This window comes from Gadus morhua, unplaced genomic scaffold, assembly GCF_902167405.1.
Source record: "Gadus morhua unplaced genomic scaffold, gadMor3.0, whole genome shotgun sequence".
Lineage (NCBI taxonomy): Eukaryota > Metazoa > Chordata > Actinopteri > Gadiformes > Gadidae > Gadus > Gadus morhua.
Window position 1 is genome coordinate 12,501 of NW_021963997.1, and position 27,500 is coordinate 40,000.

Sequence of the window (27,500 nt, forward strand, 5' to 3'; positions counted from 1 at the left end):
TTGTTTGTATTTTCGCATGCAGATTATTGAAATAAAGAGACTCAATGACTTGGCTACCGATTGCTATCCGTGATATTCACCACATTCAACAGGTATGTCACACCTCAACATTAGTGTGTAGTTCAAGAGTCACTTCCTAGTTGTTGTAAACGTAAATCTCATATGTGTAGTTTTGTGTAAATTTGCACATTCTTCCATTTTTTTGATGTTGCCTTGCAGTACAATAATATGTAGTAGGTAAGTAGATAATAGATAAATACGAGAAAAGATACATACGGGGCAAATTAAACAGGATATTACAATAAAACCCACCAACAACCCTTGTTTACAATTCCCTTCTCTCCAACACCCACTCTCTCTCCCCCCCCCCCCCCCACCCGCCCCCACACACACACACTCACACACACTCTCACCCCCCCACCCTCACACACACACACACACACACACGCATGCGCACTCGTCCTCACCTCCTCGGCTCTCTCCGGGACCACTCGGGCTCCTCCGCCGGCAGTCCGATGATGCTGGTCGTCGTCGTCGCAGTCTCGCCTCTCGTCCTCCTCTCCGCGTTGTTGTTCTCGGTGACGCGACGGAGGTGTAGCCTGACGCGGTCTCTTACGTGTCGGCCTGGATAAAAGTGGAGCTCCGGAGACCCGGGAGTGACGGAGCGAGTCAGTATCGGTAAGAGGATCCGCGTCCGAAGTGATCGGCCGTGTTTGCGGGGTTTATGCGGGGGGAATTAAACAAGACGCGGCGACCAACAAAGAAATCATGGCGGCTGTGTTGCAGGCTCTATGCAAGCAACACAAGTGGGACTTTTGGTGTATAAATATATATTTAAATATAGGGAGTAGATGGGCTGTGTCCCGCATTGTATTAAAAGCAGATCATACATGTGTGTTCCGTGCATGGGTGGAGTGGTTTACAGTACCCGTGAGTCGGCGGGCTCTTAGTGGGGGACAACTTGAACCAGTGAAAGTGGGTCCATGGGTGTTTCAAAAAAAAAAAAAAAAAAAACTGGCACCCTCAATGCATTCAGACATTTCCCTCCACACAGACTGCTAGCCACAACTAGCCCGATGCTAACTAGCGCCGTGCTAACTAGCCCCGTACTGTCGGCTAATGACGACATAGCCGGGTCTGTGACCCTTCCCACGGCCGCTTGGGAAAGCGTTGACACACAGACGGGAGATTACGCTCACAGCGCTAGCTAGCCCGATGCTAACTAGCTCCGTGCAATCGGCTAGTGACACCCCAGCCGGGTCTGCGACCCTCCACACGGCCGCTTTGGAAAGCGTTGACTCTCCGTCCTTCTATGGAAATTGTCCGTTTATTACGTCGTGTTTAGCAAAGCAGTTTGGTCCAGCAAGCTAGTTAGCATAGCTAATATGGTTCTACTGGGTAGCGCTAGCCTGCTAGTTTGCGCCCACGCCTACCCCCCTTATGGTTCAATGGTAGAATAATGCTAGTTAGCATGCTAACTTAGCTCATATGTTGTTTGGGCTTCCACTAGCCGGCTACTTGGCGCCCACTGTCATACATGGCTTGAACCCCTCTACGGTTTACTCGTAGCATAATGCTAGCTAGCTTGCTAACTTAGCTCGTCTGTTACATGGGGTTCCACTAGCCGGCTAGTTGGCGCGCACAGTCAAACATGGGTTGAACCTATCAACGGCTTAGCGATAGCACACGGCTAATGCTCCGTTGAAATGGAAGACGGTGATGGGAAGATTGCCAACTGGCTAATGTTCAGTAGTGGACCGGCAGCTTAGTGGATCTGCTGAGGTTTCTCCACCGGACTATCTGTGGACCAAGCCCGTCTATACGATACTGCCGATACACGAAGCATAAAGTTATCTATATTATCTGAATAAAGTTGTTATCTATATGATTTATCTATTAACAGCCGACTACAGCCGCTGGCAAAACATGCTTTATGAAATAGATTGTTGCTGCTATTAAAACTATTGCAGCTGTGCATCGATTCCCATAGCTGTTTCCGATACTTGTTCGTTCGGCCAAATTATGTAATTCGTTTCTGTTTTTCTTGGAGTAATTGGAAGTTGCGCGGATTTTAAAAGTTTGTGGCGGTTTCTCCCACCGGACGCGAACGCAGCATCTGCCCGACGCCGACCCGGCTGCGTTTGAGCGGCAACAAACTTTTCCAAACCACTCCAGTCCCCGCGGTTTCTCTCCGTCTCTCTCTCTCCGTTTCATTACAGTGTTCTAGTATTATTGTTGTAGTAGTGCTACCTGTGTCGTCGCTTCTACGTGACCACTGCTTCTAGGCGAAGGACTGTAACCTGAAATGTTAAAGGTGATTTAAAAATACTAGGGTATGGTATCGCAGATGCCACGCCCACCTATATATGCCACGCCCACCTATATATCCACATGGCCAGCATCCTAGAGCTGTTAAATGCATGTTGTGTCACAGTGGAAACGCATCGCCCCAAGTGGCTAAAAACACAGTTAGAATCACGTATCACAACTATTAAAAAAGCACTACATTAAACAAATAGTCTCTTTTCTTTAAACATTGACTTTTCATGCCTGTTGACAGTGTGAAGTACAACTCTCTCCCTGGTCCTAAAGTTAACCGTCCCGTGGGTGTCTCTCCGCCCAGAACTCTGAGTGACAATGGAAGCTGGCGCAGACTCACAGCAAAGTGAAACCACCGTGACGGAGGCTGAAGCCCAGCAGATTGCTACCCTGGCACAGGTAAACACCACCCAAGCACCACCACCATCCCAAACACCACCACCCCAAAGACCAACCTTTTGTACACATTATTGGTTCTAACATGTGAACTGTTAACAGTGGAAATGTCACTTTATGTTATCAGAGCTGAAAAGCATTCCCATTGCTTCCTAACTGATAACAAAGCACGTCTAAATTTAAAACCATTTCGGGCAGAACAGGAGACCAGTAAACAAAGATACTCTTCTGCTACTTCATTAACCAACCCCTTAAGGGATGTTTTGCATATGACTCCCACTCCCTTTTCGTGGTATTCCCCACTTATATGGGTGTAGGAACAGCATCCAATCAAATCAAACTTTATTCAAATACAACTCTTGTACAAAATAGCAACACTAGGTACTTAACAATACAATGACAAAAAAAAAGAAGGAATAAATGGGATTAAGAGAAAGCAAAACTAATCTAAACTCTCACTATGAGAACTTGATGACTAAAAACAATAACTTTATTAACCGACCCCGCGAGGGATGCTTTGCCTACGTCCCTCCACCCTCCCGACCCTTTTTTCGTGGCATTCCCCACATCCCCTTATATGGGTGTAGTAGCAGCATCGCCGCGAGCTGCCCTGACCTCTGACCTCTGCCGCTGCGGTCCCCCAGGCGTCCATCGCGGCCGGCCAGGTCACCGCCACGGGGCCCACTGTCACACTGGTGCAGCTCCCCAACGGCCAGACGGTCCAGGTCCACGGGGTCATCCAGGCCGCCCAGCCCTCCGTCATCCAGTCGCCCCAGATCCAGACCGTCCAGGTACACGGGGGTCTCCGCCCCGCCACGGCGCTCACTGTTGGGCTCTATTACTGTCTCTGTTTCTCTCTCTCTCTCTCTGTCTGTCTGTCTGTCTGTCTGTCTGTCTGTCTGTCTGTCTGTCTGTCTGTCTGTCTGTCTGTCTGTCTGTCTGTCTCTTGCTCTTTCTATCTTACTGTCTTTCTCGCTCTCCATATTTCTGTCTATGTAACATCATTTTTGGGGCTGTGTAGTAAGGTGTTTAGGGGCTGTGTAGTAAGGTGTTTAGGGGCTTTGTAGTAAGGTGTTTGGGGCTGTGTAGTAAGGTGTTGTGGGGCTGTGTAGTAAGGTGTTGTGGGGCTGTGTAGTAAGGTGTTTGGGGCTGTGTAGTAAGGTGTTTAGGGGCTGTGTAGTAAGGTGTTTAGGGGCTTTGTAGTAAGGTGTTTAGGGGCTGTGTAGTAAGGTGTTTGGGGCTGTGTAGTAAGGTGTCTTGGGGATGTGTAGTAAGGTGTTTAGGGGCTTTGTAGTAAGGTGTTTAGGGGCTGTGTAGTAAGGTGTTTAGGGGCTGTGTAGTAAGGTGTCTTGGGGATGTGTAGTAAGGTGTGTGGGGCTGTGTAGTAAGGTGTTTGGGGCTGTGTAGTAAGGTGTCTTGGGGATGTGTAGTAAGGTGTTTAGGGGCTTTGTAGTAAGGTGTTTAGGGGCTGTGTAGTAAGGTGTTTAGGGGCTGTGTAGTAAGGTGTTTGGGGCTGTGTAGTAAGGTGTTTAGGGGCTGTGTAGTAAGGTGTTTGGGGCTGTGTAGTAAGGTGTTTTTTGTTGTCAGATCTCGACGATAGGGGAGAGCGAAGACTCCCAGGAGTCCGTGGACAGCGTGACAGATTCACAGAAGAGGCGAGAGATTCTGTCTAGACGGCCGTCCTACAGGTAACACGCTCGCGCTAATGAACGGCCTCGCCGTGTGAGTGCCTTGCTCTACCAGCGGGACTCGAACCCCCAACCCTATAGGTGTTAATGCCTTGCTCTCCCGGAAAACAAATTACAGTTAGGATCCCGCCCCCTGATTGTGTGTGTGTGCTTGTGTGTGTGTGTGTGTGCGCGTGCAGGAAGATCCTGAACGACCTGTCGTCCGACGCTCCGGCGGTCCCCAGGATAGAGGAGGAGAAGTCTGAAGACGACACGGCGCCCGCCATCACCACGGTCACCATGCCGACGCCCATCTACCAGACGAGCAGCGGGCAGTACAGTGAGTAGAGGGCCGGCGTGCTCACTCCCCGGAGTGAGACACGATGACACTCTAACCCTCTGGAGTGAGACACTGTGACACTCTGAACCACTGGAGTGAGACACGGTGACACTCTGAACCACTGGAGTGAGACACTGTCACTCTGAACCACTGGAGTGAGACACGGTGACACTCTGAACCACTGGAGTGAGACAGAGTGACACTCTGAACCACTGGAGTGAGACACGATGACACTCTGAACCACTGGAGTGAGACACAGTGTCACTCTGAACCACTGGAGTGAGACACCGTGACACTCTGAACCACTGGAGTGAGACACGTGACACTCTGAATCACTGGAGTGAGACAGTGACACTCTGAACCACTGGAGTGAGACACGGTGACACTCTGAACCACTGGAGTGAGACACAGTGTCACTCTGAACCACTGGAGTGAGACACTGTCACTCTGAACCACTGGAGTGAGACACAGTGTAACTCTGAAACACTGGAGTGAGACACGGTGACACTCTGAACCACTGGAGTGAGACACGGTGACACTCTGAACCACTGGAGTGAGACACGGTGACACTCTGAACCACTGGAGTGAGACAGAGTGACACTCACAACCACTGGAGTGTGACACGGTGACACTGAACCACTGGAGTGAGACATGGTGACACTGAACCACTGGAGTGAGACACGGTGACACTCTGAACCACTGGAGTGAGACAGAGTGACACTCACAACCACTGGAGTGAGACAGAGTGACACTCTGAACCACTGGTACCTAGTTAGAATCCAAACCATAGGTATTACAATGCCAGGGAAGGGAGCAAGGTGATGCACTTCCTTCTACAAACTGAAAAGTTTGGAAAGAGCTGAATTTTTATTCACGCTTAAACGTAGATTTGAATTCAGGGCGTTTAGCAGACACTTTTAACCAAAGCGACCTACACTTAGTACATTCGTCAGAAGAAAGAGAAACAACAATACTGTATATCGCTGTCGGTACAGTAAGGATGTTCAGAACCAATCAACAATCGCTAAGTTATCCCGTTCCCCGTATGCAACAGAGATAGCTAGGATAAGATGCTACGCAATGCTAAGTACTATTTTTAAGTGCCAGGACGTACAACATACAATAAGTGTACAATAACTGACAAACCCGTCCCGGTTGTAATAAAATGCTCCCAAGGCTGAACAGAGAGAGAACAAGTGTCTCATTTCTTAAGTTAAATTACAACACTAGTTCATGTATTGGCCATTTAAATGGACGCCCGCGCAATCCCGCGCGCCGTCCCTTTAACTCTATGTCTCCCAACAAGCCCGCCCTTTCTTGCGTTTCGATCCCCACTCCTGGTACCTGATACCTGGTACTTTTTTAGTCTCGCCTCCGTCGAGGTCACAATAGCGCTGATCCGATACTTTTTTGTGTGACGTAAACAGGCTGCCGGCCACTGACTGGCCAGAGAGTGACGCCAATGGACGAGCGCGACGTCCGAGCCTGACAAGCCGACAGCCGGCATCGTTAAATACTACTAGCATCAGCGTTCAGTCACCAATAGTGCTCGATTATTGAACACGGCAGGACCAGCGCGCGAGAACACGCCCCGGGCCGTGACAGAGGGGGAGAGGCTCCTGTGTGTAGCCCTGCCTGTTTATGTGTAGTGTGGATAAGTACGTCGCTGCAGCTTCGTGCTAATACGACCCGCCCACGTGGGAGAGGTCCTTTATTCTAGACGCGACGTGCCTGGAACCGAACCAAGTCGTGCCGCGCTACGAGGCATAAAGACAGCGGAAGGCTGAACCCGAGGCACGTCGCGTCCCGTCTGGGCCACCAGGGGGCGCCCCCGTCTTTACCTCCATGCTCTGTGCCCCTCTGTAGTCGCCATCACCCAGGGAGGGGCCATCCAGCTGGCCAACAACGGGACGGACGGGCTGCAGACGCTCACCATGAACACGGCCACGCAGCCTGGCACCACCATCCTGCAGTACGCCCAGACCAGCGACGGCCAGCAGATTCTGGTGCCTAGCAACCAGGTGGTGGTCCAAGGTGAGGCCCCCCCCCCCCCCCCGGGCGATCAGGCGCCCCGCAGGGAGGAAGGGCTCGCTGTGATTGGCCGGTTTGCCGTCTGTCGTCGGTCGAGTTCTCCATCGCAACTTTATTGGTATCCGAAGCGATTTTCAAATCAAACGAGGAGATGAGAACACAAATAAGATCTCTCGTGCGTGATTCAGTCTTCTGTTTTAAATGTTTTGACACTGAGTTGGTTATGGTTGATTCACTATTCCCGCCCCGTTTCTCTTCGGCTCAACGCTGATTGGCCAGAAGGGGGTGATTGACAGGGGACAGACTTAATGCCGTCAACATTTCATTTCGTCCATTCCTGCACAACTGTACAGCGTCATTGTATTTTAAAGATGGACACCCCTCTCTATATTCGTTGTATTTATTCTTTCACGTATTTTCTACGTATTATTCAATTGTAAATGTTTAAAAATTATTCAACGAAGGCGAAGTGGAGAATAGCCCCCGAGGGCTGTGTGTGCACGGGAACACTCCAAAAATAAACAAGAGATAACGCTTTATGCCGGGATTTATTTGTTTTTATTAACGTGGCGAGACGAGCGTCACGCATTTTCCCGAGTTTGAGATCTCAACCACAGGATATTGCCCAATATCCCGAGATGGCGAACCAATCAAATTGCGGCGTCTTAGGAGGTTCACGTGTAGCATAGTCTACCTTTTGTATCTTTACGTTTCTGGTACCCCAATCCCCCATCAGTGTTGGGGTACGTTCAAGAAGCCGCTTCTGACTGTAATGCGCCCCCCCCCCCCCCCCCCCCCCCCCCCCCCCAGCGGCGTCCGGAGACGTGCAGGCCTACCAGATCCGCACCGCGTCCGCCAGCACCATCCAGCCGGGCGTGGTCATGGCCTCGTCGCCCGCCCTGCCGGCCTCGGGCGGCACGGAGGAGGTGACCCGCAAGAGGGAGGTGCGCCTCATGAAGAACAGGTAGGAGCCAGCCGAGTCGCGACCCCACGACCCCCCGACGGGGCTCCTCGGGTCCACTACTCAGTGATAGTACTTATGCCGCTTTTCCACCGCACATGTAGCTCGACTCGACACGACACGACTCGACACGACTCGACACGGTAGCAGCGCGGGTCCTTTTCCACCGCAAATAGTACCTCCGGGACGTGGGCGGGGTCGGCTGCGCGAAAGGGCCGTGACGTATTTTTGTACGCGACGCAAACAACACCTACGTAACCCACACATGGACAGAACCCACATAACAACAATGGAGAACATCGATGCGATGGTATTCGTGTTCATATTATTAGCTGGCATGTTGAAGAAGTGGAATATGTTGGCTGCGGCGCTGCTATGGCTGTTACCAGCATGGTTGCCATGTCGCTCTCGTGACTTCGTCACACTCTCTGGCCAATCAGTGGCCGGCCGTCTGCCGACGTCACCTTTTAGCATCGGCTCAGCCGCTTGGAACCTAGAGCGAGGCGGTACTAGAAAAAGCAGCCACTTCAGGTACCAGATACTATGTTTTCGCGGTGGAAACGCAAAAAAGGCGAGCTGAGTCGAGTCGTGTCGAGCTGGTACCATGCAGTGGAAAAGCGGCATTAGTACACGTTCCGGCACTTAATGTACGCACTTATTGTGTGTTGCACGTCCCTTCACTTAATGTACACACTTGTTTGTTGCACGTCCTTGCAAAAAAAATAGATGTCTTGTACGTCCTTCCTTAACAATAGCACTTGGCATCATGTAGCGTCTTCTCCTAGCTATCTCTGTTGTGTACGGGGAATGGGTCAACCTAGTGATGGTTAGTGCTTGGCTCTTGTTTCTATGTACATCCTTACTGTACCGACAGAGATATATTGTTGAGATGTGTTGTATTGTTGCCTTCAATCAGAGACGCTCCTTCTGTCACCTTTTTTATACCTAGGCTCAAAACACACCTCTTCTCCCTGGCCGTTCCTCCCCCTTTAGGATACGTTGTCATGTTGTCGTACTGTCCTTATTTTAAATGAACTTTGATGTTTGTGTATACTGTAGGTATATAAAGTGGTCTGTGTTCTTTTATATGCTTTTTGTTTGCACCTTGTACGGCACTTTGGCCAGTAAACTGTATTTAAACGTGCCTTATAAATACCTTTACTTACTTATTGCAAGTCTCTGTGGCTAAAAGCGTCTTCTCTCCCCCCCGCCCCCCCCAGGGAGGCTGCCCGGGAGTGCCGCCGGAAGAAGAAGGAGTACGTCAAGTGTCTGGAGAACCGCGTGGCCGTGCTGGAGAACCAGAACAAGACGCTCATCGAGGAGCTCAAGGCCCTCAAAGACTTGTACTGCCACAAAACAGAGTAGGGCCCCCCCCCCCGCGCGGGTCCCCTGCACAGAGACTTGAAGCGAAGCCTTGCATCCGGACCCCCACCTCCCACAACCCCCACCCCCCCCTCCAAAGCCTCTGTCTGTAAAGGCCCCGCCCACCTCAAAACCCGTACCGGACCTCCGGAGCTGGTCCTTGTTTTATTGAATGCTCCCCCTGCTGGACCAGCCCAGCGACTACAACAGGGTTTTGCTCGCGGTGGTGGGTGAGGCTCCTCCCCCTGCCTCCAGCGCCGTCTCCCCCGGTTACCACGACGACGGCATCGTGTGGCGCCACCAGCAGCAGGAGACGCGCGCCTGTTCAGCGAGCGATCGACTTCTGACCTTTTTTTTTAAAAAAAAAAGAAAAAGAAAAAAACTTTGCCCCTCCCAAAACCCCCCTCCCCTCTCACCCCTGCTCCTACTCCGGGGAGGTTTCAGTGCATTATTGTCATCGCCATGGTAACCACCGCACTTCCGATCTGACGCTTCCGATCGGTCGGTTTCCGATGGGACGCTTCCGATCGGTCGCTTCTGATCGGTTGCCTTCCGATCTGTCGCCTCCGATCGGAAGCATCCGATCATTTGCTTCCGATCCACACTATAGTCTATCATGTTAGAGGAGGTCTGCTTCAGCTAAAGACGTTCTAATTGTTTTCTGTGTTTCTCTCCGGGAGCAGCGAGGGAACTCTAGCATATTCGGTTGAATCATGCGGTTTATGATTTCTTTATAAAATTGTAAGTGAAATATCGTTTTCTGTGTTTTGCGGCCGGAGTGGTCGCAGCTCGGAGCGAGAGGCGGATCCTGGATGAGTTGCGGAGCCTTTGCATGTTTTATTAGTGGCATCGTTTGGGCTATTTTATATATCGTCGGAAGCACAGAACATTGCAACCCGAAAACGACACCCTGCCCGAGACCCCAGAGGGGGGTCTGACCCCCCCCCAAACCTGGGGGCGGGGGGGGGGGGACTGCTGGGCTGGGTCTTTTGAAGACTGAATATTTTACACTTTAGAGAACATGAGATGTACTAAAACCTTTGGTGTAATGGTTTGAAAAAGGAATATTTCTCTCGGCGTCTTTCCTACTCCTTGCTTCAAGCTCCATCGAGTCTGGTGTTTCTAAGACTTTATTCGACACACACACACACACTCGCACACACACAATCAGGACTTTGGACACGCTGATCAACATGGGATCGAATCCCGTACCGATGTCTGAACAGAGGTCAGCGCCTGCTGCACACGCCTCGGTCTGTGCCACGGTTCTCCACCAGGGTTCTCTACGTTCTAGCGGCCGTCGGCTCGTCGCGACGGGAGGACCGACTTGAGGTCCGGTCGGTAAACGACACTTCTTAAAAACGACACAAGCCCTAAAGTTGACCTTTTTATTTTCGAATCACCCGTTTAAAACCAAACTGGAACCCAAACCGTTGCCCTGGTTTCTGAATCGGAGCGGGAGGAGGTGTGACGCTGGACAAAATGGACGCCAACGATTCTGTAAAGTAAAAAGAAAAAAAGGCGGGAAAACCACGAGACACGGAACACAGAACAAACGGCTTTGGGAGCGACGTCGCCACGGTGTATTCTTTCGATATTACATATAGTCATCCGACATAGCAAGCTTTTTTTTATTATTTTGCCAAATGCCATTTTCATTGATTTTGTATACGATGTATTTCTATATGTCAGCACCAAACCCTAAATGAAAAGTAGTCACTAGAGGACTTCCTCTAAATATTACATTTCTGGCAGCTGTTAATAAATGTGTTTCTGGTACCGCTCGTCTGCGCATGTGTAGAACAGAACCCGGGTTAAAGTCTGGACCCAGTGCGTCCGGGGGTCCGGGGTTCGACTCCAGCCATGCCCATGAGCAAACACCTCTTTTGGGAATCGCGTCGCTGGTAATAATCCATCTGGATCCAGCGGCTGTGGCGTACCTCCACGAAATGTGTCCCCCCCCCCCCCCCCCCCCCCGTCAAGGCGGGTCCCGACGGCGTCGTCCCCGGAGGTCCGCGCTCATAGCTCCGCCCTCGGCGCCCGCTTCACGGCGCGGTACACGTGGATGTCGCGCTGCCGGTCGAAGTGGACCTCCTCCACGGAGAAGCGCTCCCTCAGCAGCTCCAGGAAGCGGGAGTCGCGCTCGTAGCGGATCTTGCAGGCCAGCAGGACCGCCGTGGTGTCGGAGCACAGGTGGTCCAGCGTGGCGAGCAGCGCCGGGAACGTGTCCTCCAGGTACACGATGTCGGCGCCCAGCACCAGGTCGAAGCCCCCGGCGGGGTAGCGCTCCAGGCCCGAGCCCCAGCTCAGCTCCGAGACCTCCGCCGAGCCCGGCCGGAGGTCCGCCGGGACGTTGGCCCGCACGTTGGCCGAGAGCAGCTCCAGGGCGGGCTCCCGGTCTGTGATGGTGACCCGGGCTCCTGGGGGGGGGGATCGGGAATTTGAGCTCTCCATCCCGATTACCTATACCATCCATCCCTACTGTTCAAATAGTTCAACTAGTTTATATTTTTATTAGTGCTGTCAAGCGATTAAAATATTAAATCGCATTAATGTCATAGTTAACTCACGATTAGTCGCGATTAATCACATTTTATTTTAAATAAATAAATAGATTGCGTTAATCGCGCGATAAAAAAATTAACGCCGTTACAATTGGTTTGCATTAACACCGTTAATAACGTGTTTAACTGACGGCACTAATTTTTATATTATATTTAAATACATCACTAGGAAAGGTCATTCTTTTTTGATTCATTTCTGGATCAAGACGCTAAAAGTCATCCAAAGGATGACTTTTACAATAAAGAATAATCCTTATTTCCAGCAGGGTCCTCGAGGTTTGACAGCTGTGCCCGTGAAGGGATCCCGTTTGGGCGCACAGAGCAGCCCTCTTGGTGCTAACCCCTCGGGGTTTAGTAAGCGGACCAATCAGCCCTCGCTGCTCCGTCGCCTCGACGGAAGGTCAACATGTTTTGGGGGTGCACGTCAGGCCCTTGGGGAGGACGTAAGGGGTCCGTAACCCCCTTGCCTTACGTGAACGTCGGACCGTAGTCAGCCCTTTAGAGCAGTGTTTCCCAAAAAAAATTCTGGGGACCCATTTTTTTTTAAATTACAAACCATCGCGACCCAATGCAAAAAATATAACAGCTATCAAAAACACGGCCCTTGTTTAAAGTTTTTTTAAATGCTGATGCCGAACAGGTAGCAAGTGTTTAAGGGCAGCTATTGCTATCAAACAGTCAATCCATCAAATCAATTCGAACAGTCAACATTAATCAATGTGTTAACCACATAAGATAAGATACAACTATATTAACCCGCTGGGGGAGGAGTGCGGGTGTTTCTACGGTAAGACCTGAGTGTTGAGCGCCTACCGAGCAGTAAGACCTGAGCGCCTACCGAGCAGAGCGGCCACGATGCCCACCAGCCCCGTCCCCGCGCCTAGCTCGATGACCGGGCGGCCCCTGAGCTCCACCGGGGCCAGCTCCAGGTACAGGGCCAGCACCACCGCCTGGGGGGGGGGGGGGGGGGGGGCAGACCGCAGGGACAAAGGAGGAGGGGGGCAGGGGCAGACCGTAGGGACAAAGGAAGAGGGGGGGGGGGGCATGACAGACAGTAGGGCCAAAGGAGGGGGGGGGGGGGGGGGGGCACATGACAGCCGGGTCAGTGAGGATCTCAGACAGCATTGGAGGTAGGCCTACTTATTAATGAGATGGGATGACTGTATAAAAATATATACAATTACAATCTGCAAGAATAGTAAATAAACACGACCAGCGCTGCAGTGTCTGTCTTAAAGGGAATTGACGAAAACAAAGCGGGGAATCACACACACACAGGTTCATCACACACACACACACACACACACACACACACACACACACACACACACACACAGGTTCATCACACATACACACAAACCCACACAGGGCATCACACATACCCACACGTGTATAACTCACTGCGTCCCAGACGACCGCCGCCACCCCGGACTTCCTCCAGTCCTGGTTCAGGAGGACTTCGCGGCCCGCCAGGTGAAAGGTTGCGGTTGAGTTGTGCAGCTTTGCCAGCGCTGGCAGAGCGTTCTCTGTGTACGGAACCAGCGCCATGTTGCTCCTTCCTCCTGACGCGTCACCTTCTTCTTCTTCCTGTGGTTGTGGGTTCGAATCCACTCCACGGTGTATTACCGGCCCCCATCGGCCGGGAGGGTCGAGCGACCGCCGGATAACCCCGCGGGACGGACCCTGCGCAACCATTGGCCGGATAATGTCCTAAGCTAATTGGCTATTTAATTTGTAAACCTTTTTAACAAATATGCTTTTATTTGTTTATTTGAAATGGATTATACTGATCTAACGACTAAACCAATGCGATTTTTTAACTTTCATGAATCTTAAATTCGTTTGGTGATAAAAATCACAGTTTTTCTTTGAAAGTTTAAATCTTCTTACATTTTCTTAACCGTAAAGTAACTTGACCACGGTATTTTCTTATTGTTTCCTCACACTGCTCCCAACGCTTGGTAATTAAGTCATTAAGTCATTAAGTAATTAAGTTCCTGTACAACACAGCATAGGGGGGCGGGGTGTGGCGTTCTCAGTCGCTGACGTTTAAACGCGCAACTCCGTTCGGACACTCTCGACCAATCAGCAGAAGGATCAACCTGTGGGCGACGAATAGGAACTGTCGGTTGGGAGCTGGGGCGGGACCTAAAAGATTTAATATAATAGCACTTTTACTGCAACGTCATTGGCCGTCAAGTTAGAGGAAGCCGCGTAGATTACAGTTATTCATTCTTCAAAGTAAAAAAATCGACTCCCGCTGCCCGATTAAAGTGTTTGTCTGTCACCCTAATATCCCGTTAATCTACGTTTTATTTTCCAAACTACGGTTTCATTTCTCTGTAGAACCACATTCTGTTCACTCTTGTTTACAAATCACCTCGCTAATCACAGCACGACTTTTACTTTGAAGGATCTCCGCGGAAGTCCATCCCGGAATGCGCTGTCCGACCAAATATCTCAGCGCTTCTCTCCTGCGACAATCTCTGCCTGCTAACCCCCCGCTGCTCGTTACCGGGACCGAGCCCCCGTTGCCGGGACCGACCCCCCGGGACTGACCCACCGGGACTGACCAACCGGGACCGAGGACCGACCAACCGGGACCGACCCACAGGGACTGGGACTAAGCACCGACCCACCGGGACCGACCCACCGCTACCGGGACCGAGCCACCGGGAAGGGGACCGAGCCACCGGGAAGGGGACCGAGCCACCGGGACGGGGCCACCGGGACCGATCCTCCGCCCCTGATCCTTCAGAGACAGAGGAGTGCTACCGTATCGATGAACCTGGGCATGTAGGGGTAACTAATAGATCCTCCAATCAGGGCCGCCGTGTGCACGGGTTCGAGACCCGACGTCCGCCGAACTGAACCGTCGGGCCGGAGTGAAAGGATCAGCACGGTAGAAGGAGGCTCATAGTGTCCTATTAGACCTCCGCACCCCCCACTGACCGCTGCCGGACCCCTCACACACACACACACACACACACACACACACACACACACACACACACACACACACACACACACACACACACACACACGCCACGCACACGCGCGTGTATCAGACGCACAGCCATATGCGTGTGTGTAGGGCGTCCTATGCGCCCTGCGTCTGTCAGCTGTTCTGAGCCGGCTCCGGATAGTGTTCCCACTTGGCTCATCCCCACATGAAGCCCGAACTAAGTCTGCTTGATCCAAGTGTGCTCTGTTAGTGTCGGCGCGTCGGCCGTCCCGTTAGTGCGTCTATCAACCCCCCCCGCGGGGCTGACTTGCGGGACCGAGAGTGAGTTGCGGGAGTGAGTTGCGGTAGCAGCAGCAGCAGCAGCCATGGGCGGGACGGTGTCGTGTTGTATGTCTCCTCGGGAGACCCCCAAGATCCACCGGCGGGAGGTGGAGCTGGAGGATGCCCCCATCACCACCACGGAGGAGGTGGACGTCAGCGAGGACACCGGGACGTACCTGCAGCACATCAGCGACCGCGAGCTGCCCGACGGTGAGTTCTCGTCCAATCAGGGCGCTTCCTGCTTTTGATTGACAGGTTCACCCCGCCCCCCCCTCTCTGACTGTCTAAAGCAGTGTTTCCCGACCTGTGTGATCTCCTACTGCTCTAGTACCCGAGTACTCTAGTATGGTGTTAGAGCGGGTTGACCGGAAGGTCGCTGGTTCGATCCCCGGCTCCTCCTAGCTGAATGTCGAGGTGTCCCTGAGCGAGACGCCTCCCCCTGACTGCTCCTGACCAGCTGGCTTTCGCCCTGCGTGGCTGACTCCGCCGTCACCCCGCCCCCCCCCCCCCCTCTCTGACTGTCTAAAGCAGTGTTTCCCGACCTGTGTAATCTCCTACTGCTCTAGTACCCGAGTACTCTAGTATGGTGTTAGAGCGGGCTGACTGGTGACCGGAAGGTCGCTGGTTCGATCCCCGGCTCCTCCTAGCTGAATGTCGAGGTGTGGAACGTGGCTGACTCTGCGTGGCTGACTCCGCCGTCTGTCTCTGTGTGTGAATGAATGGTTTGAAGTCGTCAGCTAAACCTTCTCGAGGTAGAATTGCAGTAGAATGTGCATCATCAACAGCCAACCACCCTATCCTATGAACTCCTGTCACAGTTGTATTTTAGCATTCCTGGTGTTACTGTAACGACCTAGAGGAGTTCACAACGGAAGTCGCTGAGGTGTTATTGCGGTTCCTGCTCCCTAACTTCTCATCGACCATCACAAACATCATGGGTATCAGCAGAATAAAGACGTACCCCCTAGAAGGCTCTCTCGCGCCCCCTTCAGACCGATCAGGGAGAGCTCATCTCAAACCTCCAGCTGTCACTCGGACGCACCATGATCGATGACGTGTCCTCCGGGTATCGCTCCAGCACTTAATCCCGTTTAGTGTCTGGTCCTACCCCCCCCCCCCCCCACACACACACCCCCTCTTGGCGGTCCCGGAGCTGGAGGAAGGAACACAGGGTCTGGGGGTGAAAGGTTGACGGGAACTGGAGGGAATGGAAGCCAAGTCAAAGTTAGAAAAAAGTTAAAATCAAAGAAGAATGGAGGGATGTGGAATGGACGTCGGCCCGCTGATCAGATCAGAGCGGAGGGATTAGAGGACGGAGAGACGTCTCCTACACTTACCGGGACTACTTTAGCTTTGGTTCTTCACTCTCCCCACGAGGTGTTTCTGTGCTTCATTCACATCTACAGTCAGGGCGTTTAGCAGACGCTGTTGTCCAAAGCGACTGACAATAACTACATTTGTCAGAAGAAAGAGGACCAACAATATATCGCTGTCGGTGAAGTAAGGATGTTCATGGAACCAAGTGCCAAGCACTAAGCATCACTAGGTTAAGTACCCATTACCCGTACACAACAGAGGTATCTAGGATAAGATGCTACAAGATGCTAAGTACCATTTTTTTTTTTTTTTTTTTTTAAGTGCCATGACATACAACACACAATAAGTGCGTACATTAAGTGCCATGACGTACAACACACAATAAGTGCGTACATTAAGTGCCATGACGTACAACACACAATAAGTGCGTACATTAAGTGGCAGGACGCACAACACACAATAAGTGCGTACTAAACTAGGTAAAAGTCGTAGACCATTGCCGTGTTATACTGCCCATCTCTTCATGGGATCGCTTAAACCTGTGATCAGGACGAAGGTTATAACCGTTTTATTGCCGTCTATTGTCTCTGGTTGTATTATACCCCGCCCCCTAACATTAAGAACTGCCCCCCCCCCCCCCCCCCCTCAGAGCTAGCCCAGGAGTCCAACCCGTCGGACCACCCCAGAGCCAGCACCCTGTTCCTCAACAAGTCCCAGACCGACGGTGGGTGACCCCGCAAACACCCCCCCCTCTCTGTTGACCTCTGAGAACCACGTCCCCATCTGACCTCTGACCTTTGCCTTCTGTTCCTCCAGTGCGCGAGAAGCGGAAGAGCCATATCCTGAACCACGTGAGTCTCGTCCAATCAGCTCTCAGATGACTACGCTACTCTGTCTTACTCCCGTGCATCAAAAATATGCGCACGAAACATGGGGGTGGCACGTGGCTCAGGAGGTGGAGCGGGTCGGCTGGTGACCGGAAGGTCCCTGGTTCGATCCCCGGCTCCTCCTAGCTGAGTGTCGAGGTGTCCCTGAGCGAGACGCCTCACCCTGACTGCTCCTGACCAGCTGGCTGTCGCCCTGCGTGGCTGACTCCGCCGTCGGTGTGTGAATGTGTGCATGAATGGGTGAATGTGGGGCACTATTGTAAAGCACTTTGAGCGGCCACTGGTTAGAAAAGTGCTGCTTAAATGCAGTTCATTTATATGAGCTGTTTTGATGTGTTATAGTTGTAAGACATAATTACACTCGCATGGCGAAATCAGCAATGTTATAACGTTGGCATGTGTTTTTTTCTAATAATCTTTTTAAACACTCTGACCCATTCCATCATAAAACTAAAGTTATGTTTGTATTGGGTTCAGAGGAAGGACACTTCAGTGGTTCCTGTTGGGAGAACACGCTGTTTAAAGCGAGCATAGATACACAAATGTTCTGAATACAACAATTAAAGCACTTCATCTCCCAGTTATGAGGAGCAGAGAGGCACTGCGTTGACGTGTCCTAAAGTCATGAAACCCCACACATGTGCACCGTTTCCCGCTCTCTTATGACATCACTTCCTGTCTCCAGACGTCTCCGCGGCTGATGACCAAGAAGTCGAGCTCCTGCTCCACCATCTTCCTCGACGACAGCACTGTGAGCCAGCCCAACCTGAAGAGCACCGTCAAATGGTGACCGCCTCGTCCGGGCAGCTGTCAGCGCTGCGTTCATGTAGCGTAGGAGAAACCGCCTCTGGGTCAACTAGCTCTGAGTGTTATTTTTAAGGGCAAGGACACAATAATTGTGTTCATTGATATTATACTATGTTATACTTGTTGCTATTGCTGCAACTACAACTACATTTCTTTAGTTGAAGTATAACTTGCCTACTCCCTTTCCTGCTGTTGGCGTGTCCTTCCACTTACGTATATTACGTCCTAATCATACATAGTCAATCGTGGAAAGTTATTGATATTGTGTTCCCACTCGTGAGTTCACATGAACGCACCACCTCGCCGAAGGCACAAACGACGGGGAAACCAGTATGACTTGAACTCCCCATACTACTCTCCTTTTTTTTTTTTTTGTGACATACTGGGGCTAGATGTTACGATACTCTAACACAACTGGGTGATTTGTGTTTGCAGCGTGACGTTGGCGGTCTACTACCACATAAAGAACAGGTGGGTGTGTGCTGGTCATGTAGTCCGTAGGCCTCAGCCCTTAAGGTAACCTTTGAGGTGTCTCAGAGGTGATTGAGAGTGTCTGTGATCCACCCCCTGCAGGGACTCCAGCCACACTCTGGATATCTTTGACGAGAAGAAGCACCCGCTGACGGTAAAAACCTCCGTTGTTGTTTTTTAATTAATTTTTTGTGTTATGGACGCGTCTGTCTGCGTGTGTTGACACGTGTGCGTGCGTGCGTGGACGCATGCGTCTGCGTGTGTTGACGCCTCTGCGTGTGTTGGTTCTGCGTGTGTTGGTTCTGCAGCGGGAGAAGGTTCCGGAGGACTACGCCACCGCGGACCCGGAGCACAAGCTCATCTACCGCTTCGTCAGGACGCTGTTCAGCTCCGCCCAGCTCACGGCCGAGTGCGCCATCGTCACCCTGGTGCGTCTCTGTTCTAGAACCCTCCCTTCTGGGTTCTAGAACCCTCCCTTCTCTGTTCTAGACCAACCTGCTGTGATCTAGAACCTACTGCTGTGTCCTAGACCCTCCCTGCTGTGTCCTAGACCCTACTGCTGTGTCCTAGACCCTACTGCTGTGTCCTAGACCCTCCCTGCTGTGTCCTAGACCCTACTGCTGTGTCCTAGACCCTCCCTGCTGTGTCCTAGACCCTACTGCTGTGTCCTAGACCCTACTGCTGTGTCCTAGACCCTCCCTGCTGTGTCCTAGACCCTACTGCTGTGTCCTAGACCCTCCCTGCTAATCTCAACCAGAGTTGGATCATCACGTCGTCATTCTACCCAAAGCATTAAGTGGAAGTCACTCTGCTTTGAAGGCAGGTAGCGGTCTTCTGACGTAGATCGGCCTTGTTGGTACACTGCTGGAGGTCACGACCCGGGGACCACGGGACCAGCTGTGGGGGGACATGCAGCGTTCTGTCTGGGCAGCGCTTTCAGTCGGTGCCCAAAAATGTTTTTTTTATATATATTCAGTTTCCAGTTGACATCGCGGAAACAGCAACGCAGCTTTGCTGTTCTGCCATTTCCCAAACTGTAGGAGAGACAAAAGTACAAATTTATTAATTATACATAGGCAAAAATGTCCCGGCCTGCTGGCGTCTAGAACAGGGTTCTCAACCACCGGGCCGCGGACCGGTACGGGCTGCGGAGCGTCGGCGCCCAGGTCGCAGAGTTTTGGAAATAAAGCCTAATTAAAAAAAACATAAAGTGTTTACACAGTATATCACAGTCTGTTGTTAGACTGTTACCGTCTATTAAAAAAGCCCTAAAAGCCCATCTTTTTAGAAAAGCCTTTGGCTAAACTGCTATTTTAAATGATTCTCTTTTCTGTTATTTTTCTTTTTATTCTAGTTAGTCTGTAATGTTGTATTTATTTTAATGTGCATTGTAGCACTTTGATGTCATTAAGTTGATGTCAAGTGTGTTTTAAATAAAGTTTATTCTTATTAATACAACTGTGTCAAATCCCCCCTACCCCCCTCAACCAAGCCGGGGGATATTTCCGATATTCATACCGGGCCTCTTAAAAAGGTTGAGGAAGCCTGGTCTAGAACATTCCTCCCGTTTTCTAGAAGGTTCTCTATCAGCCTGAGTGACCTCTCCTTCTGTGTCCCTCTGGACTCAGGTGTACCTGGAGCGGCTTCTCACCTACGCTGAGATGGACATCTGTCCGGGCAACTGGAAGCGCATCGTCCTGGGCGCCATCTTGTTGGCGTCCAAGGTGTGGGACGACCAGGCGGTCTGGAACGTGGACTACTGCCAGATCCTCAAGGACATCACCGTCGAGGACATGTGGGTGACCTCCCAACGGGGGCTAGGCTACCAGATCCAGGCCGCGAGCTAGGCTAACAGATCCAGGCCGCGAGCTAGGCTAACGGATCCAGGCCGCGAGCTAGGCTAACATAGGCCAGGAACAAGCTAGGCTAACGGAAGCCAGGAACAAAGCTAGGCTGACGGAAGCCAGAAACAAAGCTAGGCTGACGGAGGCCAGGAACTAAGCTAGGCTAACGGAGGCCAGGAACCAAGCTAGGCTAACGGAGGCCAGGAACCAAGCTAGGCTAACGGAGGCCAGGAACCAAGCTAGGCTAACGGAGTCCAGGAACCAAGCTAGGCTAACGGAGTCCAGGAACCAAGCTAGGCTAACGGAGTCCAGGAACCAAGCTAGGCTAACGGACTCCAGGAACCAAGCTAGGCTAACGGAGGCCAGGAACCAAGCTAGGCTAACAGAGGCCAGGAACCAGAGACAAAAGTATTCAGCTGTCATAAAAGGATCTTAATTTTCATAGTTTAAGTAAATTAAGTTAATTTAAGATTACCTAAATTAATTTTGGATTCCTTAAATTAATTTAAGATTACCTACATTTCTTTAGTTAACTTCAGTTTCTAAAGTTAACTTGAGTCTTTTAAGTTGACTTGAGTCTCTTTAATTAACTTAGGATGACTTAAGTGTCTTAAGTGAAGCTCCTCCCCCCCTCAGGAACGAGATGGAGCGCCACTTCCTGGAGCTGCTGCAGTTCAACATCAACGTCCCGGCCAGCGTCTACGCTAAGTACTACTTCGACCTGCGCTCGCTGGCGGAGGACAACAACCTCAGCTTCCCATTGGAGCCGCTCAGCAACAAGCGCGCCCAGAAACTTGAGGTGAGAACCCCCCCGGGAGGGCCAGGAGAGGGGCGCCCCCCAGGGTTGAGGAAAGCCCCCCACAGGCCAGACCCTGATTTGGTCCGATCAGGCTGACTGGTTCCGTTTAAGTGCAGGTCTTATGGGCGTTTACGGGATCGGTTGTTCGAGTAGACTTTGAAGGTCTCATGACATGCCACCAGGTGTGAGTGTGATTAGCCTTACAAGCCGTTTTTTGAAAATCTGCCCCTTTATGACATCACAAGTGGGCGTGTCCACCCAGATGTGTGCTGGATAGATCAGTCGGCCAGTCCACCCAGTGGACTGTAGCAAACATTGCTCATCTATCCGTCACACATCTAGGTAGACACGACCACTTGTGATGTCATTAGGGGCCGATTTTCGAAACGGCTTGTAACGGCTAATCATGCCACATGTCATGGGACCTTTTGATATAGATTTGAATTGGAGGAAGTGAATGAAACTGATTTTACATTGACAAGAATCGCGCATCCCAGCTTTGGTGCCGTGAGTCAGTGTCCTACGTTCTCTCCGTCGGACGATAATTCCCATAGAAATGACTCGTCCCTCTGAGCTGAGGACTGAACGTTAGAAGGCGGATGGCGCCCTCTTTTGGTGGATATTATATCTGCAGCCACACAGTGTGGACGGGAGCATCTCCGCAATGATATATTGGCGTTTAAAAGAAATTGGAAAACTAATTAATTTTCTTTTTTTTATGGAATCGTTAACATCCATAAGAATCCTCTGAAATACTTTATATCTTTATCCAACATTTGAATCGTTTAACCTCAGTTTATAGAATCACTTATTGAATCTCAAACATTAAAAGGGTTTTACTTGAAGTAGAAAGTCAGTTATTTCGTCCTCCACATTAAAAGTTTAATAGGGTTTAATTTAAAGTTGCAAAGTGGGAGCATTGACAAGCATTTATAGTATTTAACGTTAGGTTAAAAAGTGAGTTATTTGTTCCTACTATCGTTAATAGTATTTAACTTTGGTTTAGAGGGCGAGTTATTTCTTCCTCCACATTAAAAGCGTTTATAAGGTTAGAAAGTCTGGTATTTTTTCCTCTACATTCAAAGTTGAATATTGTTTAACTTTAGGTTAGAGAGTCAGGTGTCTCGTCCTTCACATTAAAAGCGTTCATACTGTTTCAGTTCAGATTAGAGATTCAGTATCTGGTCCTCCACATTAAAAGCGTCCAGAGTTATCTCAAACGTCTCTCTCCTCAGGCCATCTCGAGGCTCTGCGAGGACAAGTACAAAGACATGGGCCGCCCCTGCATGAGGCGCTCCCTGAGCGCAGACAACCTGCTCGGCGTCCGGAAGTCCCACGCTGTCCTGTCCTGAACGCACCGCCGGGCTGCAGCACTTCCAGGGGCGGGAAAGGAGAGACGGGGAGGGGCCCTCTGTTGGGCCACGGCCACAGAGGAACCCCCCCCCCCCCCCCCCCCCCCCCCATGCCAATAGCGCAAACCGTCAGTGTTTAATTTTCTCTGCGAAAACGTCAAGTTTGTCCGGCGGCTGTCGCAGCAGCGATATCTCACCGTCGTTTTATTTCAGTTGGTTTGACTTCTGTGACTCGACGTCGTTTAAAAGTACCTCGGTTTGTGTTCAGTACTGTTATTTTTTTAAATATTTTTTTATCATCCGTTGATTGTTTTAACGTTGATCCTGTTTGTTTTATTTTTAAAAGAGTTTTAATTCCGCATGGCGTTGGTAAATATTAACAGACAGAGCTCCATCACGCTCTTATTTTGTAAAATAAACACCTTTATTTTGGATGAAGACAAACTACATTGAACATGGACTTTTAAAAACATGTTTAAAGACAATAGAAACTTTTTTTTTTCACGCATCTTTTCAACAATGCATGGCAGAAAGATATGAAACTGAAACCACGATGACTTGCTCGGAACACGTTTTTTCTAGTTGTGTCACCAAACTGAGGAGGCGGGGCATGGCATTCCGACAAATAAGAACGCAGTCGGGCCCTGACCCACTCTGAAAGTAACCAGCAGGCAGTGACTTGACTACCACGACCGCCAATCAAACCCTGAATGACCCAATCACAGTCCTCCTCAGCTTTGTCCCGCCCCTAATCTCCTGATTGACAGAGATGGATTTGGTTTCAGGTTAGAAACTGGGCGACACAAACAGACAATTTGTAGACGGTGGTTTTGTTATAGTTTTGTTTTTTTTGCTTACTATGTAGGCTCATTTAGCTGAGAGATGTACACGATTGTATTTAATAAAAAAGAAACGGTTGCTGTATTTAAATAAAGATGAATTAAATGACAAACTTTTGAAACTACTTTTTTTAACTTCTGAATAACTGGAGCAAAAATGCAGACATAGGTTGATGATTATTTTTATTTTTTCTATTTATCGGTCAAAATATAACAACCTGTGAAATCAATGATTTTTCTTTTCATTGATCCAGAAATTGCATACGTGGTTTAAAGTTTAAAAACGGGAGACCTGTTTTATCCAAGGCAATGTACAGGAATATTTTTCACATAAATATTACATAATGAAGAACCACTTTAAAAAAGACAGCCATGGGCTAAAATTAACTGTCCAACAAGAAAAGTGTTTTATTTAATTTGGAACTTGAAGTGCTGTGTGGTTCCGAACCGAGCCACTAGGGGGGGCCGAGCACCCACTGACCGTCAGTTAGGCGCTAACAGTGGCTTTCGTCTTGTGGTCGACAAAGCAACTGACCACTATAACATTATGAACAAAAAAACCTCAATATCCTAGGAGACTGTCACACAATTATTTACAACCTTTTAAATTATGATTGGGGGATTTTTTTTTTTCGATTGACCTACATTTCTAAAGTATTATTGGCGGAAATAGTCTAAGTAGCCAATGTTCCACCATAAGTACGGTATATACAGAAAACATCTCGAAGGTACTCACAGGAAAAGCCTGAACGACGCAGACGACATCCTGCTGTGCGCCAGCAATACAGAGGTCCATTTCAAATTCTCTATTTCAGTCACTTTTAAAGTAGCCTTTTTTTTTTGAGTCACTACACGTCTTTGTAGTGGCTCACTGGACTCCTTGCAGTGAGTGACTTGAGTCCTTGAAGTGAGTCCCGTCCTGTGACAGGGCCCTTCCTGCTGCTTCATCATTTCCATATTTAATAAATTAATGTTCAACTTCGTTCCAAGAGGCTGTGTGGTGTGGGGGTGTGGGTTCCGTGTGCACAGCTGTGCATCTACAGGTGTGTGTGTGTGTGTGTTTGTGCACATGTGTTTGTCCACAGGTGTGTGTCTACAGGTGTTTGTGTAAGGAGGATGTACAGGTGTGTGTACAGGTGTGTGTGCGTGGGTCCTGCTCACAGCGAGGGCGGGGCCGAGGACTTGGCGTGCAGCGTGGACGGCGTGATGGCGGTGCGGTGCGTGAGGGCGGAGCTCGCCTCGCTGCAGGTGGAGCCCTCGGACGGCCGCGGCCCTGGCCCCGCCCCCAACGCCGCCGCCGGGCAGCAGCGCCGCGACAGGAAGCCGCTCCACGCGCCCAGCGTCTTCCCCGACCACACCCACACCCCCGAGGTCACCCCCCCCACCAGCGTCATGAAGTGCTTCAGCATCAGCACGGCGTGCTCGGGCCACGCCTCCTCGCCGGCCGCCAGGGCCCCGCCCCTCTGGCGGCGGTGGGGGGCGGGGCAGGACGCGCACGCCTCCCGCCGCCGGTGCTGCTCGTACGCCAGGCAGGTCACCACGGCGACGGCGGGCACCATGTAGAGCACGGTGAACAGCCCCAGGCGCACCATCAGGCGCTCCAGCTTGCGGCTCTTCAGGGCGGCGCCCGGCCCGGCTCCGCCCCCTCCGCGGATCACGCGGCGGATGCGGAACAGCGAGACGAAGCCGGCTGACAGGAAGCCGGCGCCGGCCAGCAGGTAGAGGAGCAGCGGCGCCAGCACCAGCCCCAGGCCCCGCCCCCCCCCCACGTAGCACACGCCCACGGCGGCGTCGCCGTCCACGGCGCCCAGCGCCAGCACGGCCACCGTCTGCCCACCGGGCAGCAGCCAGGCGGCCAGGTGGTAGTAGTGGGCGTGGCCCGCGATGGCCTCGCTGCTCCACTTGAGGCCGGCCGCCAGGTACCAGGTGAGCGACAGCAGCAGCCACCACACGGCGCCCGCCATGCCGAAGAAGTACAGCAGCAGGAAGACCAGCATGCACAGCGGCGAGCCGGTGGCGGCCGCGCCCCGCGCCAGCGCAGGCCCCGCCCCCCCGCCGTCGGCCGCCGCGCACGCCACGGCGCGGTGGCCGGCGGCCAGCCGGAGCAGGTAGCCGGCGGCCACGCCCAGCGAGCAGGCGGCCAGGTAGACGACGGGCAGCTCGGGGTAGGTGAAGCGGGCGCGGTCCATCAAGAAGGTGGCCAGCGTGGCGGCCGTGGACAGGAAGCACAGCCCCGCCCACAGCCCCAGCCACAGCCGCGTGAAGGCCTGCTGGTTGGCCGTGAGGTGCGGCCGCACGCAGGGGGCGGGGCATCCCGCCGCCGGGGGCGTGTCCCGTCGCCACGACGACCCGGACGAAGAGGAGGAGGAGGAGGGGGGCCAGCAGGGACACTCGGGGTCGCAGCCCCTGGGGGCGGAGGGGGCGGGGCGTCGGCGCGGGGGGGCGGCGGCGGGGAGGAGGAGGTGGGGGGGGGGTTTGGACGGGGGCGGGGCGGCGGTGGTGGCGGCGGGGGGCCGCTCGTCACTGGCGTTGCGATCCATGCAGAGCTGCAGCGGGTCCCCCTGGCGCGGCAGCCGCTCGCAGCTCATGCGCGGCGGCCACTGGAAGCCGTACTGCCGCATGAGCGGCGAGCAGCCGCGCTTGGCGCGCTCGCACACCGCGCGGCAGGGCGGCAGCGGGCGGCCATAGTCGGGCATGCAGATGGGCGTGTACACGCTGCACAGGAAGAAGAGCAGGTCCGGCGAGCAGCGGATCCGCACCAGCGGCCAGAACTGGTGCACCTCCAGCCCCACCTCCTCCTGGCTGTAGTGGTGGAACTGGTTGGGCATGTGCGTCAGGTTGTAGCCCACGTCGCGGCACATGGGCACCGTGATGGGCTCGCACGTCATCTCCTTGAAGGCGGCGGCCGTCGCGAGCCGCGGCAGGTGCATCAGCAGAAGCGGCAGAAGCGGCAGAAGCGGAAACTGCGTGCGCGGCGACGGCGTGCGCGGCGACGCCGGCTTTGCGCGCGCATTAGCGACGGAGACGGGGATGGATTCCATCACGAGCTCTGATGAGCCTGCGAGGTTGTTGGTTAAGCCCCCCGCTTCAGTTCGACACTGAGATGAACTCCGTAAGGGAGCTTTACACTAAGGTAAGGGCTATGGCGATTCCAAAGTAACACAAAGTGTTGTTGCGCGTGCTGGACATCGTCCAGGAGTCCCGTGCTTAGGGAAGTTAGAACCGGGGTCCGGTGTTCCCAGATCCAGCCTGGTCGGTGCCTCCAGGCCGCATCAGGTGTCCCACCAGGTCATCTCCTTTTCATCCTCCAAAAGACATATCGAACGCCGGCAAATCATCGAAATCGAACCCGTTTAATCATTCACGAACCCACAGCGCACGAGGTCTCTGCGTGTGCCCCCGCCCCGTCCCGTGCCCTGAGTCCGACTGTCCGTCACCGCGAGCGCCTCGGACCTTCCCAGCGGGCTCTGGCCGCGACCACGCCCAATCCACGCAGAACGATCCAATAGGAGTCGAGGCCCGTTCCGCTCGAGACCCGGGAGGTCATCATCGATCGTGGAGGAGACGCACGGAGGCGTACCCCCCTCCTCCCCCCTGTCCTAATTCACGTGCGTCACAACACGACACACCGGGGGGTCCCGTAAGACGCAGCGACACTCGTGCTGCAGGTTCGAGACCACTGAGCACACGCAACGGGTCAGAAAAAGCTTGAACCGACGCCGGGACGTCCGAAGGTTTGACCTCCTTCCCGCTTGTCGTGCACACGTCCCGTCTCGCGCGCACAGAGATACACGTCACGTGCCTCCTATTTCTTCACTGTCGCGTCTCGCGCTGTCCGTTCTCCGGTCTCCGCGAGCCCACTTCAACTGAACGGAGTTTAATCTAAGGCCCTTCCTGTAAAGCAAAGTTTCAAGGCGACATAGAGGGTCCCACGCTGTAAAAACGAAGATAACAGACGCTTCATACACGTGCCCCCACTCCCTGCCTGTCCTGTCCCTCCAGCCCCCCCCCTCCCCCCCCCCCCCCCCCCCCCTTGTCCTGTCCCCCCTATGAATGGCTCTTTGTTTGGCGTCTCTGGTCGTTAGCGCCCCAATGATCCCTGGACGGCTGGAGAATCACAAAGGCCTCGCGGGTCGGCTACTGTTGTCTTATTGGCCGCTTTGTCCCGCGCCCTAATTGGCGCCGACAGCATGGGGTCCGGGGGGCGGGGCCAAGCAACGGCCGTCCCGGCGCGCACGCTGTAGCACGCAGGAGGGCA

At 52.4% G+C, this 27,500-nt stretch overlaps 4 protein-coding genes across 9 annotated transcripts; 2 read left to right on the forward strand and 2 right to left on the reverse strand.

Annotated features, from left to right (window-relative positions):
• Nucleotides 1-477: 477 nt before the first annotated feature.
• On the forward strand, nt 478-10,855 carry LOC115538698 (cyclic AMP-responsive element-binding protein 1). 2 transcript variants are annotated; one of them, XM_030350080.1, is made up of 8 exons: nt 478-678; nt 2,624-2,718; nt 3,360-3,506; nt 4,303-4,403; nt 4,583-4,722; nt 6,586-6,756; nt 7,564-7,717; nt 8,935-10,855. In XM_030350080.1, exons 2-8 carry the CDS (start codon nt 2,638-2,640, stop codon nt 9,077-9,079), a joined length of 939 nt encoding a protein of 312 aa, XP_030205940.1. In that variant the 5' UTR covers nt 478-678; nt 2,624-2,637; the 3' UTR covers nt 9,080-10,855. The 2 variants fall into 2 exon arrangements, with proteins under 2 accessions (XP_030205940.1, XP_030205941.1); XM_030350081.1 differs by having other exon boundaries at nt 6,589-6,756.
• mettl21a (methyltransferase 21A, HSPA lysine) lies at nt 10,451-13,637 on the reverse strand. Of its 5 annotated transcripts, none has more exons than XM_030350084.1 (3): nt 13,023-13,637; nt 12,479-12,590; nt 10,451-11,496 (listed from the first exon to the last, which is right to left on the reverse strand). In XM_030350084.1, the coding sequence occupies exons 1-3, from the start codon at nt 13,333-13,335 to the stop codon at nt 11,055-11,057; spliced, it is 867 nt and encodes a 288-aa protein (XP_030205944.1). In that variant the 5' UTR covers nt 13,336-13,637; the 3' UTR covers nt 10,451-11,054. The 5 variants fall into 5 exon arrangements, with proteins under 5 accessions (XP_030205944.1, XP_030205942.1, XP_030205945.1 ...); XM_030350082.1 differs by having other exon boundaries at nt 12,454-12,590; nt 13,027-13,421; XM_030350085.1 differs by having other exon boundaries at nt 13,027-13,310.
• A 440-nt stretch (nt 13,638-14,077) lies between these two features.
• On the forward strand, nt 14,078-23,367 carry ccnyl1 (cyclin Y-like 1). The gene is made up of 10 exons (XM_030350078.1): nt 14,078-15,136; nt 16,893-16,967; nt 17,060-17,094; nt 17,816-17,916; nt 18,373-18,408; nt 18,511-18,562; nt 18,717-18,836; nt 20,037-20,203; nt 20,889-21,051; nt 22,287-23,367. Exons 1-10 carry the CDS (start codon nt 14,971-14,973, stop codon nt 22,401-22,403), a joined length of 1,032 nt encoding a protein of 343 aa, XP_030205938.1. The 5' UTR covers nt 14,078-14,970; the 3' UTR covers nt 22,404-23,367.
• A 41-nt stretch (nt 23,368-23,408) lies between these two features.
• Nucleotides 23,409-27,205, reverse strand: LOC115538696 (frizzled-5-like). Its single transcript, XM_030350077.1, has one exon. The coding sequence runs from the start codon at nt 26,281-26,283 to the stop codon at nt 24,400-24,402; it is 1,884 nt and encodes a 627-aa protein (XP_030205937.1). The 5' UTR covers nt 26,284-27,205; the 3' UTR covers nt 23,409-24,399.
• Between the last annotated feature and the right edge of the window lie 295 nt (nt 27,206-27,500).